Source organism: Aphidius gifuensis, linkage group LG4, assembly GCF_014905175.1.
Source record: "Aphidius gifuensis isolate YNYX2018 linkage group LG4, ASM1490517v1, whole genome shotgun sequence".
Classification (NCBI taxonomy): domain Eukaryota; kingdom Metazoa; phylum Arthropoda; class Insecta; order Hymenoptera; family Braconidae; genus Aphidius; species Aphidius gifuensis.
In genome coordinates this window covers 18,216,156-18,234,201 of record NC_057791.1, presented here as the reverse complement: position 1 = coordinate 18,234,201, position 18,046 = coordinate 18,216,156, and the positions used below count along the sequence as shown (strand labels likewise).

At 22.4% G+C, this 18,046-nt stretch overlaps 4 protein-coding genes across 19 annotated transcripts in view; 2 read left to right on the top strand and 2 right to left on the bottom strand.

The window, feature by feature from the left end:
• Nucleotides 1-342: 342 nt before the first annotated feature.
• LOC122855415 lies at nt 343-1,280 on the bottom strand. The gene is made up of 5 exons (XM_044156749.1): nt 1,183-1,280; nt 907-1,068; nt 640-748; nt 481-539; nt 343-402 (listed from the first exon to the last, which is right to left on the bottom strand). The coding sequence occupies exons 1-5, from the start codon at nt 1,231-1,233 to the stop codon at nt 370-372; spliced, it is 414 nt and encodes a 137-aa protein (XP_044012684.1). The 5' UTR covers nt 1,234-1,280; the 3' UTR covers nt 343-369.
• Nucleotides 1,281-2,555: 1,275 nt separating this feature from the next.
• On the top strand, nt 2,556-3,859 carry LOC122855414 (general odorant-binding protein 56d-like). The gene is made up of 5 exons (XM_044156748.1): nt 2,556-2,697; nt 2,791-2,869; nt 2,953-3,044; nt 3,166-3,271; nt 3,349-3,859. The coding sequence occupies exons 1-5, from the start codon at nt 2,650-2,652 to the stop codon at nt 3,420-3,422; spliced, it is 399 nt and encodes a 132-aa protein (XP_044012683.1). The 5' UTR covers nt 2,556-2,649; the 3' UTR covers nt 3,423-3,859.
• Nucleotides 3,708-5,384, bottom strand: LOC122855413 (peroxisomal membrane protein 11C). Of its 2 annotated transcripts, XM_044156747.1 has the most exons (4): nt 5,339-5,384; nt 4,290-4,525; nt 3,981-4,219; nt 3,708-3,918 (listed from the first exon to the last, which is right to left on the bottom strand). In XM_044156747.1, the coding sequence occupies exons 2-4, from the start codon at nt 4,512-4,514 to the stop codon at nt 3,708-3,710; spliced, it is 675 nt and encodes a 224-aa protein (XP_044012682.1). In that variant the 5' UTR covers nt 4,515-4,525; nt 5,339-5,384. The 2 variants fall into 2 exon arrangements, with proteins under 2 accessions (XP_044012682.1, XP_044012680.1); XM_044156745.1 differs by lacking the exon at nt 5,339-5,384 and having other exon boundaries at nt 4,290-4,854.
• A 292-nt stretch (nt 5,385-5,676) lies between these two features.
• The window catches only part of LOC122855412 (protein lap4-like), a 28,515-nt gene continuing 16,145 nt past the window's right edge, over nt 5,677-18,046 (top strand). For all 15 annotated transcript variants that reach the window (XR_006374070.1, XM_044156742.1, XM_044156735.1 and 12 more), the window contains exons 1-2: nt 5,677-6,326; nt 6,704-6,821. Coding sequence is in view for 14 of the 15 variants with exons in the window: in XM_044156742.1 (XP_044012677.1) it covers nt 6,165-6,326; nt 6,704-6,821 (280 nt within the window). In the remaining variant the exon portion in view is untranslated. The remainder of the gene's footprint in view (nt 6,327-6,703; nt 6,822-18,046) is intronic.

Here is an 18,046-nt window from a genome sequence, read left to right as displayed (position 1 = left end):
AATCATTTATTTTTGTCTTTAATAATATTTTCTTACTCATTCATTTTTTGTTTGTTTAATCTTTTTTTTTTTTACATTAATAATTTATTTGAAAAAAAAAATCTACTCGTTTGAAAATAGTTTTTTAGTTACATACCTTGATTGGAAAAAAAAAATAATATAGAACTGATATTAATAAATTATTTTAAATTGTCAATAAGAGATAAAATTGTAAGCATTGATTGAGAAACGAAAATAATGGATTAAGACATTCTGACTTTACAACGTAATCAAGTCTCGATGTGGAAAATTATTAACATAGATTTTTTTAAATACTGATTATTCATATATCCCATTATTATCCATTTGTTAAATATGTTTATTGAGTTCTTAGTTACCATCTGGTTTTTGGGGGCGTTCCGGCTGAAAAAAAAATTTATTTTTAAAAAAATAAATGAATAATTTTGTTTTCAAAAAAATTATTAATTTTTATAACATTACCATTTTTTCCTTTATGCATTTATGCACCATGGATGCAGTTTCACATTCATCAGCACCAGCTGTAACGATTTAAAAAAAATATTAAATAACTATTATAATTTAATTGCCTATTTTTTTTTCTAATTATATAATAATAATGATTGTTTTTTTTTAGTTTACATTTGATAGAGCAAGTTTCAATTGCTTCCATGAGTTTATCACGATTCTTCATATCTGCGGGGATCATTTCGATAGCCTTTTCTTTCATGACAACGCCTTCATTTGTCATCTGTTAAAAAAAATTTATAAATTACAAATGAACTGTACAACAAGATAGAAATAATAGAAATTCAATAGGAATAATATAACACAAAAATACTTTTATTTCAGTTAAAAAAGATTCATTGAATGATAATAATCATTAGTCATTTGCAAATTTAAACTCACCGTTCCCATTTTCTTCATAAGACATGCTCCCCAACACTTTAGTTTAGGATCTTCACTTATGAAGTGATTTTTTTTATGATTTTCAAACATTTCATCATCAATACTAAGCTCTTCTTTACATTTTGCTATAGCTTCATGAAATTTTTCATGATTACCAACCACCTAAATAAATATAGAAAACATTATTATAAATAAATATTATTTTCTTGGATATTTAAATGAAACATAGTCTCTTTTCTAAATTTATTATTTCATATTGAGAAATTTTAAACTTACCATGGTAATAGCCAAGGCACAAAAAACGAGGATAACACTTGATGTATTCATGTTGACTCAATGTATACTCAAACACTGTCTACTTAATTCAATACGAAAAAATATCCTTTATATAGCTAAAAAAATAGTAATTATTTTATCTCATTTAGATGTCCTTCATGTATGCATTTTGTGTGTGAATATAGACACGCAAGAGGGGAGACGATAATTCAAAAATATTACAATATAATAATTAGTCAATAATTTGTTTTGAGAAAAAAAAAATATAAATAATTGCTTCCTTCCTTTAAATAATACTTATGTTTCATTGACAAATCATTATGAATATGTTAATTTTAACAACAACTTTGTTATTTAAAAATCCTTCATTTGACCTGTACGTTTATTATCAAAAATTTATTTTTAATTTACAAATTTAAAGCTATATTAAAACAACAATAATTATCATAGCTTGTAATATTTTCAATTCAAATTATTTCGATGCAATTTTTTTCTTAAACCAACCTAAATCACTAGAAATCATTTTAAATTATGTAAAAAAAATTTGTAATCAAGTAAAAATCTATTATTTACAATCAAGTAACTTTCAAAATAAATTTATGTTCAAAAAAAAAATATAAACACTGAATAATTAACTCTAAAATTGTGTATACTATTAACGACATCATTAATAGTTGTCATACATCATCATAGATTATATAATAATTATATATTTTTATTACTTTTCGCATGGCTGGATAACTGATTTTGCAATTACAAAAACTATTCAAATTTTTTTTTTATCAAAAGAATAAAAAAATAAAATGTTAAATAAACATTCAAAAATATTTCCATATTATTTATAATTTACATTTTTTAAAATATTAAATCGTAATTAAAAATTAAATGTAAACTAATTTTAAATTCAAATTATAAAAACTTGTTTTATGCAACAGGTCCTTATCAATAAAGACGGCTTATTGTTTACATTAACATTATTTATATATGTAGTTTATAATATTTATCATAATAATTATGTAATCTTAAAAATTACAGAAAAAAAAATCATCAATAAAAAATAAAAATCAAGGTATATGCACTGATTTAATATGTGAATAATTTGTGATATTTCAAAGTCATAAAAAAATACATGCAAGATGTGTAAATTTATTATATTTTTTTTTTTTTTTCTTATCGTGAATTGCTTTGTGTCTCGAGTTGTTTTTATTAGTGTGTTAATTTATTTAACTTTTTTTTAATTTAATGAATTTACATGTGGATTTATTTGTATATTTCCACTTATTTTTATGATAAATATAAAATGCTTGACCTTCTAGCAAAAACAAGAAATTATTATGGATTTTTTTTATGCAAGCATAATTAAATAATTCATTCTGAGAGGTATATAAGAAAAATTGATCATTGATTATCATTCAGTTATCAGCCAATTATTTTACTAAAGTTTTTAAGTTATCTGTTGAAATAATCATGAAGTTCTTTGCAATTATTTTTGTTGCTTGTATTGTTGGTGCTTTTGTAAGTCAACTATTATTAATCTTATAATTTAAAAATTATTTTAATAGAATTTATGGAATTTTTATTTATTTGCTTGATAATTTTTTTGTACAGGGTGCATTGACTCCTGAGCAAAATTCTAAACTTGAAGAAATTAGAGCTGCTTGTGCCAAGGAATCATCTGCTGATCCAGGTGAATTTTTTAAATTAACATTTAAATTTTTGGCTTAAAAATAATAAGTATAGTTTAATTGTAATTAATAATAAATATTCCAGCTAAAATTGAGAATGCAAAAAAAGGAAATTGGGATGAGTCTGATCCAAAACTAGGTCAATTTTCTTCATGTTTCCTGAAAAAATTAGGACTGGTATGTTTATTAATTTTTAAATAATTAGCAATTTAAAAAATTAAGTTTACAAATAGTTAATAATTGAAAAAATTAAGTTTATAAATAATTTATAATTAAAAAAAAATTATTATATCGCTAGATGGACAACAGTGGTAACTTGAATGTTGAACTTACACGTGAAAAAATTGGCAAAGTTGTATCAGCTGAAAAAGCCGATGAGATTATGAAAAAATGCAAAGACTTAAGTAAGTTTAAAATTATTTTTTAAAATATATAAATAATTGGCTAATATTTTAATGAAAAAATTGTTTTTTTATAATAGAAGGAGACAACGCTGATCAAACTGGAATCAAACTGTTGAAATGTTACACAGACAACAAAGTCATTGGAGCTTAATTTAAAACAATCTAATTTTGCAACATAATATATATTTTTTTAAAACAACTATGCAAAATTTATTTAACAAAATAAATTTTATTCTTTTATTTCTAACTGGCTTATAAATATTGTTTAAAAATTCTATCTTTATATACAAAATTAACAAAACAAAAAACAAGTTAATTGTCTTTTTTCGTATGTTGAAATTAAAAATAAACAAATTTAAAATATAAACAATTTACCATAACAATTATTCTTTTTTTTTTTTTATTTTGAGTAGTTTAATTTAAGGATACTTAATTTTCATTTATCTGAAGCTTGTTTTTTAAAAACTTGGTACAAACTTATTATGGAAGATAAACTACCAAGTGCTCCAACATGCCATGTCTTAAATTTTCCTGCCCATAATATACCATCTGGTAAATAACTTATTGCATAGGTGATATCCAGCAACATTCTAACACAAGTCAACGTTTCATTATTTATTTTTTCATCAACACGTTCCACCTCAGCTCTAAAAATTAATACAATAATTAATACAAAAAAACATAACAAAAGTTAAAAATCATTACTCACTTATTTAATGATTGTTTATTGCATTTTAGTTTACAATAATGATGACGTTTTCTCATAGCTTTCACCAGAGAAATATACAATGATATAATCCAAAACCATGTTGACACATTGTCCCATTTGTCAATATTAATTTTTAATAATTTATGTTCACCAAGCCAACAAACTGTTTCAATTGGTGAATAAACAATATCCAATATATTTTGTACAATATTTAACCACCTCAATAAACTATCTGACTCCTGTTATAAAATAATATAGTCAATAATAATTTAACAACAATTTAATTAATTCATTTTAGTATAAACAAACCTGTTTGCCATTCCAATATGAATATGCATAGTATATTGTTGGAATATCATCAAACAGTCTCAACATAACACGACAATCACTCATTTGACTGCTAAAATATTTTATTTTGTTTACATTTTCCTGTGATCTTGGTATGATTGTTAATAACTTTGACGTATATGACAATGTTCTTAAAAATTTATCACGTCCTTCATATGTTTCAAGATAATCTGTAATTAACTCCATTTTTTATTTAAGGTACATTTTCAGCTAGATTTTGTGGGCGTGTCCTAAATAAAATCCTATGCTTTTTACATTGGAGATTTTGTCCTACCAACCCCAAAAAACCAAAAGTTTGAAATTTTCATGATCATTTTTTTTGTGTTAACAATTTATTTTTTCCATTATTAATTAATCTTATGCAATATATTCCAATAAAAACCAATTATATATTGATAAAAACAATTATTCTATAATATTTATTCATTTCAATATTGCACACAAAAATTTTTTTTTGTTAGTATGCATCCAATTAATATTAATATTTATTATCAATCTCAATTTTATATGGTTAATAAAAACATTTTTAATAATATTTTCATTAATGTTTGCATTTATGATGCTCCATTATTTTGTAATCAAATTTCTTTTATGCAAGTTTAAATTTTCCCGCTTTTTCAATATTATGGCTCTTCATTAGAAAATCAGTAAAAAAACAACTTTTTACCACATATTTTTAATTAAAATAACGAAATCAGTTCTCTAACCCCATATAAACCAGGTATTAAAAAATTCCTTATTATTTTTACTATTATCTATCAGTTTTTCAATAAAATCTTATATTTAGAAATGTAATTTAGTTATGATCAAAAAAATTTCAAACATCCCCTCCCATAAGAGCCCATGTTTAACCTCTCTAAAAGTAGCCAAGTTTAATTAATTATTATAAAAAAAATAAGTCTGTAACATAATATATTATTTCACGAAATGATTTATCAATATTTCAATTACATACTGTATAAATTTCAAGAAATTCTTATATTCGGAAGGTAGCTGAGAATGTACCTTAACAATTAAATTATAACATTAACTATATTGTTTATTTTTAAAAAATTAGATAATCATTTGTTGTTGTTGTTGTTGTTGTTGTTTTTTTTTTTTTTTATAAACATGAAACATAAAGATGCTAGATGATTAAAATACTAAAAAAAAACTTTTCTCTCCCTCTAGCGGATTAAAATTGTTTTTAAAATTTATTCAATACGCATGCGTATTAGCTGATTAATAACCAGAAAAATAACCGTTAATAAACTTTATTAATCGAGTTTCAAATCTACATTAAATAATTAATGCCAATATTTCTGATGACGTCAGACAACTACCAGGAGATTCTCCGTCAAATGAACACGAGAGAGCGCGTTTTAATGCCGAGTAGGGCGTGAAAGTGTGTGTCTCGTGTTGACCATTTATATTCATCCAAAAAAATAATAATAAAATCATTATTAAAACAACAAAAAAAAAAGAGTAACTAATTATTATTGTTTCAATGGAATATTTAAAAAATCGAATTTATCAGTTGGAAGAATACACAAGTAGTAAAGTTAAAATATAAAAAATAATAAAAGGAGCAATAAGGATCAAATAAAAAAAAAAAAAAAACGGCCACGCGTGTGTTTTTATTTTGCGATCACTATGTATTGGTGCTGAATAGTCAGAGTGGTATTCCTTTTTTTTTTTTTTTTATTTATTTTTTTTTTTTTTACTATAATTTATTTATTTACAAAAAAAAAAAATATTGTGTTCATTTAATTAGTGTGTATCTCAGTGTATTGTGATAAGTGTGATTGTGGTTGAGATAAATTAATTAAAAATATTAAAAAAAAAAAAAAGTTTATCATGTTTCGTTGTATTCCAATATTTAAGGGGTGCAATAGACAGGTGGAATATGTTGACAAGCGTCATTGCTCACTCCAAAGTGTTCCTGAGGATCTCATCAGATATTCAAGAAGTTTAGAGGAACTTTTACTTGATGCTAATCATCTCAAAGAACTACCCAAGGTATGTTTTTTTATAATAAATTTCATTTGTCCTGCTTGGCTATGCCAAAATAATATTATTTTTTTATTTTTTTATTATTGTAAATAAATGATTTTTAAGACCTTGAGACTGGTCAAATAACACTTTCATTTATTTTGTTTATTTGCTTTTAAATAATAGCATTCAATAAATTATTTCAATGGGTTTTTTATTTACTATTTTATGTGACAGTTTAATTGTTTATTTTTTTTTTTTTTATTATTATTTTTTTCATTTAAAATTATTTTATTATATAGAGTAATGAGAAAATTATTTGCACTCTATATTGTACTGTTTGGATGATTGATTTATATTATTTTAAATTGATAAATAAATAATATAGAATTTTTATTTTACAGAATTTTTTTCGACTACAAAAATTGCGAAAACTTGGACTTAGTGATAATGAGATTCATCGTTTACCACCTGAAATACAAAACTTTGAAAATCTTGTTGAACTTGATGTTTCTAGAAACGGTAAGTTGACGAAATAAATTTTTTATCATTTATATTTTTCAAGAGAAAAAATAATTTAGTTTTACTAGAAAATAATGATTATTGATTCATTTGATTATTTTATTTTTTTGTTATTCTCAAACGTCGTTTAGAAACAAAAAAAAAAAAAACTAATTTACTCAATTTCGTTGAAAGTCAATTTTATTATCGAATGTGGAATTTTAACGATTGGAATTTTTGTGTTAGTATATTGTGTTGTCGTACTGGTCACGCCGGCTTGACACATCTTTTTATTATTATTATTTATTCGGTTTTATTATTTCTTCCATTTTTTTTTTTCTGTGTATTATCTAATGTAAACTGAGAGCGATGCGTCAGTCTGTTTGACAGGAAAAAAGTAATACTATCAATAATAAATTTATCAAAAATATAAAATTCAAATTCACCGTAATATAAATTTGATTAATTTGTATTTTATAAAAATACTCAAAAACAAATACTTTTAATTGATAATATTACCTAAACTTGTTGATATTTATTTATTTATTTTTTTTTTCGTTACAAACTTATGTTGCATTGCAATCATACTGGTATGTTTCAGTATTTTACGACTGTACTCATAACGGAGTTATAAAAATTCTCGAAAATATGTGTTTTAACTTTTAATGTTTTCTATCATTTTTATTTCAAAACTTTTATATTTCCAATTTGTAAAAATTGCTACAGAAATAGCTAATTAGAAAACGAAAAAAAAAACAACAATTAAGTAAAAATATTTCGTTAAAATTGGCTTGTATATTTAAAAAAAAATATCTGAAATTTATAAAACTAGTTGACCTGGTTTTTTCGTTGACAATAAATTCAATTGTCAATTAATTTTATCTATTTTTCCAATAACGTATATCCATGGGTTGGTTGATCGACATGAACAGAATTATATTAAATTATATTTTTGTTATTTCCTACTTCCTAATCAGGATGATGATACTATTTTTATAATTTTTTTTTTATTATTAAATTTAATATGTTACATTAACGGTATTTATACTCAATCATTTTTAATAATTTTAATAGTAATAATAATTATTATTAATAAATAAAGCTATTCACCTTGCACGTTGAATAGTGAATAGCTATAGTAAAAAAGGAATGTAAGTTTAAGTCCGTTATCTTTTTGCTACAAATTTTCTCACTGACGACTATATAGACTCTTCCGGAGAAGAAAAAAAAAAATTACCGTTTTATCATGTATATAATCTTGATTTTTTTTATTTATTTTTAAAATATTTTTCAATATATACTTTGCAAAATTAACTTTAGTATAGTACAGTCAAATATCGTTTAGTACGCCTACGGATTTAATGAAATAAAAATAATAAAAAAAATCAACAATTTTTTTTTTTTTCTCCCACTTGTGTATGCAAGCAATATTTCCAAAGAATATGGTCATCGGATTTGTACTCTACTCATGAGTCAGCTTGCCATTGAAATTCCAAAATGATATCAATTTTTTTTTTATTTTTTCCAAATACGTTGTCATTTAAAAAAAAAAAAAAAAATCATTTTTATTTTTTGCATTGGTTATTTTTTTATATCAGTTGATAGAAATTTTAATTTTTTTTCGAAATAAAAAAATGGCTTTTTTTCTTGATGAAATAATAAATATATAAGCTTTGTTGAATACTATTTTTATTTTATGAAGCCACAATATGTGTGACGAAAGGCTGCAGCACGAAATGAGGATTATGTTGTGTCTAAAAATTATTTAGTTTATATACATATGCAAACAACAAAAAGTCAATTTATTATATTTGATTAAAATAATAAAAACTGTTCTTTATATAGATTTTTTTTTTTGAAGGTTTTAATATATTTTTAATATTTTCTCAATGACATATCTATGATGATAAAAATCATTTTATCGAGTTTTCCAAATGGCTATAACAATTTTAATAATTTATTTAAACTGTTATACGTTATTTTCATGGAAGAACTACTTCACTCAATTCCAGCTGACATTTTTCAACAGCTTTATTATTATTTATTTTTTTTTTTCAAGTAAAATCAACACCGTTAAAGGTTGCATTCATATATTGAGTTACTCTTTTTTTTTATAAAATATATTTTCAAAAATTAATAACAATATGAAAAAATTCCAATTAATAATTGTCGCAAGCTTTAAATTTTTAGCAAACACGATAATTATTTAAATATAAACTTTCACTTAATTTTTTTTATATGCAAATAAAAGGGGAATGCTATTTCCGCCTGCACAATTGTCATGGAATTTTGATAAACAATAAAAATATCAGTTTAAAAAAGGAAAACTCAAAAATACCTGGGTAAATGAGATAAAAAAAAATAATTGTCAACTGTAATTTTAATTTAATTATAATCTGAATGATTCAATTTATTAATAACCTCGAAACTTAATAAATGTATACAATGTTTTTTAGTAAAATTACGTTGACCTAGTTTTTTTTATAATAAACAAATCCTTCACTCTCTCTCGACATCATCATCATTCATACCAGGGAATGCGCTTTATGCAAGTTGATATAACATATTTATATTTTTTTTTCTTTTACATATTCAATGTGTAGTAAATTATGCGTATGTTTAGTAAATAAATCATTTATGACTCAAAGAATATTACAGCTTAAATTTACATTGAGAATTTAACTGTCAATTATCAGTAATTATTATAAAAAAAAAAAGATAAAAAAAATTGTTTTTAATTTTTTATTTTTACTTTAATGATTAAGTGGCCTTTTTTTTTTAAACACGTAAATTATTATGTGGCAGGTGATGGTGATTATTCATGTACAATGCGGGTTGATGAAAAATATATAAAAATTTATTTCTATTTTGTAAAATTCAATTATCATTTTTTTTTTTTTTTTATTAAACAAAATAATTTTTTTTTTTAAATATTATTAGCCTTAAAATTTAATATACAATTGATAAAATTTTATTTACTCTGACATAATAAAATGATAATAATATTTATCGTTTGTGATCGTAAAAAAAAAAAATTTATTGATATAAAAGAAATTGAAATAAAAAAAAAAAAAAAATAATGAAATAATGATATTGGCCTTTGATTGTCGTCTTAGACCTTCCATTCAAATTTTAATATTATTTTTTTCAATTTAAATAGTAATATGACCTCATAGTTAACCTTGTACTCTGTTATAATTGAGGAAAATAGGCGTGGTGATGATGATGATGATGATGTGTCTTAGTATAAATAATCTATAACAGTTTAAGAAAGTAGTATAGAATTTTTTTTCTTCAGTCGTGTGAAATTATAATTCACCATTTATAAAAGTACTGAAATACTTTTTTCAACACAATGAACTTGATTGCTGAAGTGTTCAAGAGAAGGGTATATTTTTTTTTTTACAAACACATATCGAAGCACTGCATGCACAAAGTTAAGTGCGCCTTTCCTTTTTTTTTCTCTCGAGACTATTTTTTATTTTTTTTTATTTTATTTTTTTTTACTTTTTGCAAGTAGGAAAGCCTTCAAGCCCTTCCGGACGAATGATGTAGCAGTTGAATTTTCGCACACATCGTTGCCCAGGAGTCTCACTTACTTTAACATACTTTGTTCTTTTTTTTTTTTAAATTTTTATAATGATAAAGAATTTTTTTATATAACCACATATATGACAAACAATTCTCCAATGTAAATTTAATTTTTCAGTCATCTTCATTCATTTAAAAAAAAAATATACAAGTTTTTAAAAATGCTACGTAATTTATTTTATAATAATTGGTTTATTAACTTTTTAAACCAATAATAATTATTATATAAAGTAATTATTTTATTTGGTCAATATTGAAAACAAAAGATGTATTTTCATTATTAAATTATTAATTGAAATTTAATAATAGAATATGACAAACAATTCTCCAATGTAAATTTAATTTTTCAGTCATCTTCATTCATTTAAAAAAAAAATATACAAGTTTTTAAAAATGCTACGTAATTTATTTTATAATAATTGGTTTATTAACTTTTTAAACCAATAATTATTATTATATAAAGTAATTATTTTATTTGGTCAATATTGAAAACAAAAGATGTATTTTTATTATTAAATTATTAATTGAAATTTAATAATAGAATATTTTTCATTGTTTTATTTAATATCGATTTATTGTTTGTGTATATATTTGACCAAGTCAAATAATTCTCTCTGGGTTGGATTTAAATGTTTACCAGTTAATAGCAGATATTCTTTTTTGCTTTTATTTAGAAAAAAAAGATATGAAAAATATTGGTTTTTAGATATTTATTTTCTATTAATGACGTAATACCTGGAGATTGGATAGATTCATTTCTACCCACATGTTTCTCTCTTGGTATTTAATAATAGTTTTAATAATAAAATTGTCAAGTTACTATATCCACTTGTAGATATACTAAAACAATAACCTGTCATTAATTTTTTTTTTTTTTTTTAATTTTATTTTATCGGAGTATTTGGCTCTCTCGACAGCTATGGTCGAAGATCAATGAGAATAAATAAGTATTTAATTGAGACACGCCTTTGTTTAATCAAGTTTTTTAAATTTTTCTATATTTCTCATGACAAAAATATAATTTTATATACACAAAATTTTCCATTAACCTCGTTTAATTTAATTGACAAAAAGAAAAATAATAATGACCTTATTTTATTGTGAAATTCAAAAATTTAATAATAGAATATTTTTTAGACTTTGACTATTTTTAATTTGGAGTATGTATTTAAATTTTTTAGAGCTTTAAAAAAAAAATTTAAACTCTTAGAAATGTATAAAATTAAAGAAAAAAAATGTCAAATTCATTGTGACATGAATGAGTAAAAAAAAAAATCAGTTTCAAGTTGTTTTTTTTTTTTTTTCTATTTAGTTTTGAAGAATAGTATATGTGAATTATTCATTGTTAAAGTTTTCAAATGTCATATAAAATTTTCTGTTCATTTTAATGAAAATATATAAAAGTTAACTCGCTATCATTATCATAGATTATTAAGAAATTTATTTCGAAATATAGACAATCTGTCAATCTATTTTTTCCATTAATTAAACAAACATGACGTCTTTGTTGTTTTTTTTTCTATTTAAAAAAATTACAAATTCAGATTTATATATTACTCATCCAAACATCCAAACTTTCAAAGAAAAAATATCTATTTTAAATTTTATTTATACCATTACTTATTAGTAATTGACAATTTGTAAAGAAAAAATCAACACAAAAACTAGACAGATGATTATTTTTCTAGTAAATTGAAAAAAAAAATGTCTTTTTATCCAATAAAAAGAAAAATTTATTACCAACAATTATAATATTATTTTTAAATCAGCCATCGAGGACCATTTGTAAATAACCGTAAAGTATTTATATAAAATATTTTGTTAATAAAATTAAAAATAAAAAACATTGAGTATTTTTTTGAAAATTGCATAAATAAATTTAGTAGAGAACAAAAGTTTTAAAGTGATGGCTAAGTGTGCTTATGTATATGATGTTGTATATAACATCCCTTGTATGACGATGAAGTTAATGCTTTTGTGGGGTAGAAATAAAAAAAAAAAAAAAAATATAATAAAACGATCGAAGATGAGGTGACCAACTAAAGGGGAGTGACTGAATAATAAACTGGGACGCGTTGAGTAGAGACGCTTGTCGAAGCCGTAATAAATAGTCCAACAACATAACGCTTTAAATAATGATAAAAATAATAATAATAATAACAATATAAAATAAATCTAGCATTTAGATTATGTTAGCTTATATTTTTTTGTTATTTTTATAACTTCCATTAATACACCATGTTCATTTTATGTTTGGCTTTAGTTTTGACATGTTAAAAAAAAAAAAATTCTTAAGATATTTATTTTATTTTTTCATTGTTAAGCAATGTTACGATTTTTATGTCGGTATTTTTTTTTATCAAACTTGTCAGGTGATGATAAGTAGAAAATTTAATTCAAGCCACCATGTTGCACTTTCATGTTATTGTTCATTCTCAATTGAATAGGCATTGATGAAATATTATATTGATGATGATTGGTTTTTTTTTTTTTTTTTTATAGATAAAATTATATTTGAATAAATATTTTTTTTTATTATTTTTATTTAATTATCTATTTCTGTCATCAATTGATTGAATGAATTTTTTAATTTATATAAGAGATATTTTAGGAGGTTTATATAAAAATTTCTATCACTTGAAAATAGTTTCGCTTGGCTTTATTTTTTTTTCTATATTGTTTATGATAATTAATGTTTACTGTTTAGTAATTTTTAAATAATTTTTCGACTAGATTTAAGAAGATAAAAAGAGCACTAACTACTTGAAAATGTGTCTCCCTATTCGTCCCTGAAAAGCGACAGTTGTGCCTTCAACATTGTTTATCAGTTTGAAATATTACCATTTGAGATAAAACACTTGAAATTTTCTATTTTCATATTTCGTAGATTAAAAATTATAAAACTTCTAGAGTTGGTTTTTTTTTTTTTCTTTTTTCAAACGGTTATTTTAAATTTAGATTATGTAATTATTTATTTATCTTTTTTAATAATAATATTTCTATCATAGAAAAAAAACATAGTTGCTGGTTTTTTTTTTTCTCTTGTATTCAGTAGTGGCTTATGGTATTTAAAAATAATTAAATGTATATTATATATAAATAGAATAAATAGAGAGAAATTAAATTTTCATTTAAAATAAAATTCAATGAGCATTGGTTCAAGGGTCTGAGGGCAACGTAATGTTTCATGGCATAATGACCTTGATGAAATCCGGTGCAATGCCACAACTCGATGAGACCTCTTTGTATATTTTTAGATTCTGGCTGAGAAATCTATTGGTTTTAACTTTATATTTATTTTTTAAAATTTAATTTTACCAGTTTTTTCTCTGTCAACTGGAGATACTATTTGAAGCTTCATATTCATCAATTTCATTTAGAAATGACTCAAGTTATAGAAACACTCTGAAAAGATAAAATAGAATAGAAAAAAAAAAAACTATAAAAAAAGCTACATAACAATTTTAAAAATAGGAATTTCCCCATTTTGTTTTTTCAATTTAAAAAATTAAATGTTTACCTTGCAATACAAGCTATTAATTGACGAATTTATTTATTCATTTAGTAATTATTAAATTATACAAAAACTAATAATAAACATTTATTTAAAATATATTCTATTTGAAAAATAAAATAAAAAAGAATAGCATAAATTTGCGTGACCAAATGATGATTATTATTTATACGTATTTAATTCTAATCTCGATTGATTTTGCTATGGAAATAAAATTAGTTTTATATCAAAAATTTTTAACGATAGCTATTATGAAATTTCGATTATTCTCACGCTAGTAATTTATTACTAATGAGTAACGATTATTATTTTTCAAAAATTAAATATATATATTTATTTAAAAATAAACATTATTTATTATAAAATAATTAAATTATATTTTTTATTTATTTTAAATCTTAATATTATTTTTAAATTTCATTGAGTATTAAAAAAAATAAAGTTTAAAAATAAAAAAATATTCATTTACTTTGATTTATGTAACTTGATATTATTGTCTGGTTTTGTATTATATATCATGAATGTTTAAATCATGTTACTTTTGATTCTGTTAGTTTCATGAGCTTGATCATGATGGTAATGGTAAAAAAAAAAAAAATAATAAGAGCAACTTGTGGTGGTGGTGCTGGACTGTACACACTGTCGCGGTCTATTAAAACGACACGATCACACAGCAAACCAGAACTCGTTAGACTTGGCGGCATCGTTTTAGTTCACGGTCGTTAGTTTTGCTTTTTTTTTTATTTTTTTTTAGACTAAAATAAAAGAAGCAAATGAAAGAAAAGAAAAAAAAAGCACAAAAATTCAACAGGTTTTTCAAGAAAATATTAATTTTTGCCAACAAAAATGAAAAAAAAAAAAACGAAAAGCTCGTTTTATATATTTATTATATACTCGTGTTGATTAACAAACAAATTTTGATGATGTTCATTGACAATGAGCATACAACATGTACATTTATTGTCATGTAAATTATATGCAACTTTTATATTTAACATATATACCAGCAACAGGTGACAATATCACACGTCATAAATGCATCAGTATTCTGTCACTAAAATAATTAATCTACATTTTTCATAATTTTTTTTCTACAACAAAATTAATTTGTTTACTGTATAAATATATTTTTAAACAAACAATTTATTCTATTAATACAAACAAAATGACAAACATACATTTATAAAATTTTCAAATTATTCATTTGAATTTTTTTCTACAAAAAAAAAAAAAAAACTAATTTATTTATAAAATAAACAATTTATCTTATCAATATTATATTCACTATAATAAATAATAAAAAATCCATAACTATTTTTTTAAATCATTTATCAATTTTTATATTGAACAATGTTTCATGAAATATTTTTTTTTCAATAATAAAAATATATTTATATATATGTATGTACATGTATAGAATTATTTTTTTTCCAATTACCAATATCATGATAAGAAAATATTAAATATGGATTATTGAATGTCATTTAAAAGCTCATTTCACGGTCTTTGAAATGGTCATTGATAAGGTACAATTTTATTTAATCTTTCGAAACAATTCTTGTTGTTAAAAGTAATTAAATAAATAATTATTTATTTAATTTTATTTTACATTTATTATTAATGAAGAGTTGTTGTTGTAGTTGATGAAGAGCATTTATCAATGTATTTAAATTAATGAAATAATATTTTTATATTAATAACAAGGTCACTCACTATTTGTCGTTATTTTATATTTTTAAATGTATTTTTATTTATATAATACATGGTTTTATTGTGTCGATAATATATTGAGGGTACTTTCGTTGTTGTACTCGGCTATTCCCGTTTACAAATACGTATTTTCATTCAAGCATATATTATCGTATGATTGTGTACATTCACATATGATATCGTGTGCTATTACAAATTTTTTTTTTTTTATCTCATTTCTTAGTTTCAAATGACAGACCTTGAAAATAATAATAATAATGTTTTAAATTAATATATAAATACGAGAAAATAAAATTGATTTAATCAATATAAATTTTGTATTGTCTGTTAATTTATCTTGAAAGCAATTCATTCTAGGAGGTCCAAAGTTAATAAATATTATTTAACGTAAATTGATTAAATGAAAAATAAAACTTTCACGACAAAAAATAGTTTAATTTAAACGGAAAAGAATTTTTTTTTTTATCATAGTTAGACAGGATAAAAATTTCAATGATCAATATACAGCTAAATTGTTATTCAATGCTTTAATTTACTCAAAGGCTGAATATGCACTATTAATTTGGTGTCCAAGTACAAAGTTTATGATAAAGAAAATTGAAGCATTGCAACGTAGATTTATTAGACATTATGTAAGGAAAAATAGTCTGGGATTTTTTCCAAGAGGCTATGATAACATAGCAATGTGTAAAGCAGTTGGATTCATACCAATGGTGGAGAGGAGGAGTCTGGTGTTGTCTGCTGTCTGCCTAAATTTAATTAATGGTTTTATTGATTGTCCTGAGATGCTAAATAGTATTAATGTTTTGGTACCGGGCAGGCAGCAGATGAGGCAGATGATAACTCCTTTCTATTCAAATCCTTTGCATTTTTTGTATTCACAACGTAAACCATCAGTTGAACTAATGCAATCAGCTAATGTACTATTCAACACACATCAAAACTTGAATTTAAATATGCTATCATTAACTAAGCCTACCAAATTGTCAATGTTATGTTCATTATATTTTCACAACAAGTTAAATTAAAATTGTAATTAACTTGGTGCTACTTGATACTACTGTAATTAATTATTCATGTATTTTGATATTTTTGGACCCTATAATTTGGTTACTAAACCAGTTGGGTGAATAAAGGAATTATTATTATTATTATTATTATTATTATATATAAAACACAATTCTTCCTGCACGGAATCACGCTTGGTTGTAATCACGTCATCGTCATTACATTCTTGAGTTGTTGGACATTGTGTGGTGTATATAGATATACTCGGTACATTTAGAACAATGATGATTTTATAATTTTCATTCTTTTTGATAATTTGTCATAAAAGGATAAATAAATTTTTTGTGCTTTAATTGTGTGAGAGAGATAAATGTAGATGATTGTTTGAAAAACATATTTGACCTATGATGAACTTGGCAGGATTCAAAACCAAGATGATAGTTTATTTGATGAAGAGTATAATGAGATCAAGCAATCGTTTTTAATTTATTTTTTTAGTTTTCTCTTGTTGAATATTGAAGAATCATCTCGAGTATACAAAAGAGAAAGATTTATCAACCATTGTTCTTGTAGAAAAAAAAAAAACAAGCAAACACAAGTGAAATTTTATATAGACAAATAGGGATTGTATAATGATTTGTTATTGTCTAGAAATTTAATTTAATTTTCTAAATGATGATTTATTATTTTTTAAGCTTTTTTTTTTTTACTTTGATTATTTATTTTTTTTTCTATTGGTAGAATGATCATCAACACGTTTATTAAATAAAATTTACTTAATTAAAATATTAAATTAAATAATAAAGTTTTAATTGATAAACATTTTAGCTTGTTTGTACAATTAAAAGTTGTAAAATTTAATTTGTCAGTTGATTATTTTTTGATAAAATTATAAACAAAATAAAAATGTTGATATTTTTATGGTGAGATCAAGGACAATCGTCTTGATGCTGAATATGGTTAGACAACATTCGATTTCAAGTTGTTGATCCAACAACTATCATTACTTTTTTTTTTACATAAAAAAAAAGAAAATAACAAATTATACTTTTATTTTTCTTCTTGTTGTTTCTGACATTTTACTATTGTTGACATTTTTCATCAATAGAATTTATAAAAATACACTTGATATTTAAAATTTTATTGTTTTTTTTTTTTAATTTAAAAAATAATAATAATAACAATTTATTTATTTTATAATAAAAAAACAGTTGAATTATTTTTTTCTTTTAATTTTGATAAAAAAATATGTAAACTTGGTAGTAATTGTATTAAAGTTAAATAATTACGTTTAGCAAACACTTGCCAATAAATAAAAAATTAAATTTTCTATTTTTATTACACAATAATTGTAGTATTGAAGGTAGACTGGCTCATTGAGGTGTATTTACTTTAATATCAACACATGTTACACACATGATTA

Coding starts and splice junctions, on each gene's coding strand:
- LOC122855415 (XM_044156749.1), bottom strand. CDS start 1,233: ATGAATACATCAAGTGTTATCCTCGTTTTTTGTGCCTTGGCTATTACC. Junction 540..639: donor TGAAACTTGCTCTATCAAAT/GTAAACTAAAAA, acceptor AAATCGTTACAG/CTGGTGCTGATGAATGTGAA. Junction 403..480: donor AATGCATAAAGGAAAAAATG/GTAATGTTATAA, acceptor TTTTTTTTTCAG/CCGGAACGCCCCCAAAAACC.
- LOC122855413 (XM_044156747.1), bottom strand. CDS start 4,514: ATGGAGTTAATTACAGATTATCTTGAAACATATGAAGGACGTGATAAA. Junction 4,220..4,289: donor CATATTGGAATGGCAAACAG/GTTTGTTTATAC, acceptor ATTTTATAACAG/GAGTCAGATAGTTTATTGAG. Junction 3,919..3,980: donor AATAAACAATCATTAAATAA/GTGAGTAATGAT, acceptor ATTAATTTTTAG/AGCTGAGGTGGAACGTGTTG.
- LOC122855414 (XM_044156748.1), top strand. CDS start 2,650: ATGAAGTTCTTTGCAATTATTTTTGTTGCTTGTATTGTTGGTGCTTTT. Junction 2,698..2,790: donor CTTGTATTGTTGGTGCTTTT/GTAAGTCAACTA, acceptor TTTTTTGTACAG/GGTGCATTGACTCCTGAGCA. Junction 3,272..3,348: donor GAAAAAATGCAAAGACTTAA/GTAAGTTTAAAA, acceptor TTTTTATAATAG/AAGGAGACAACGCTGATCAA.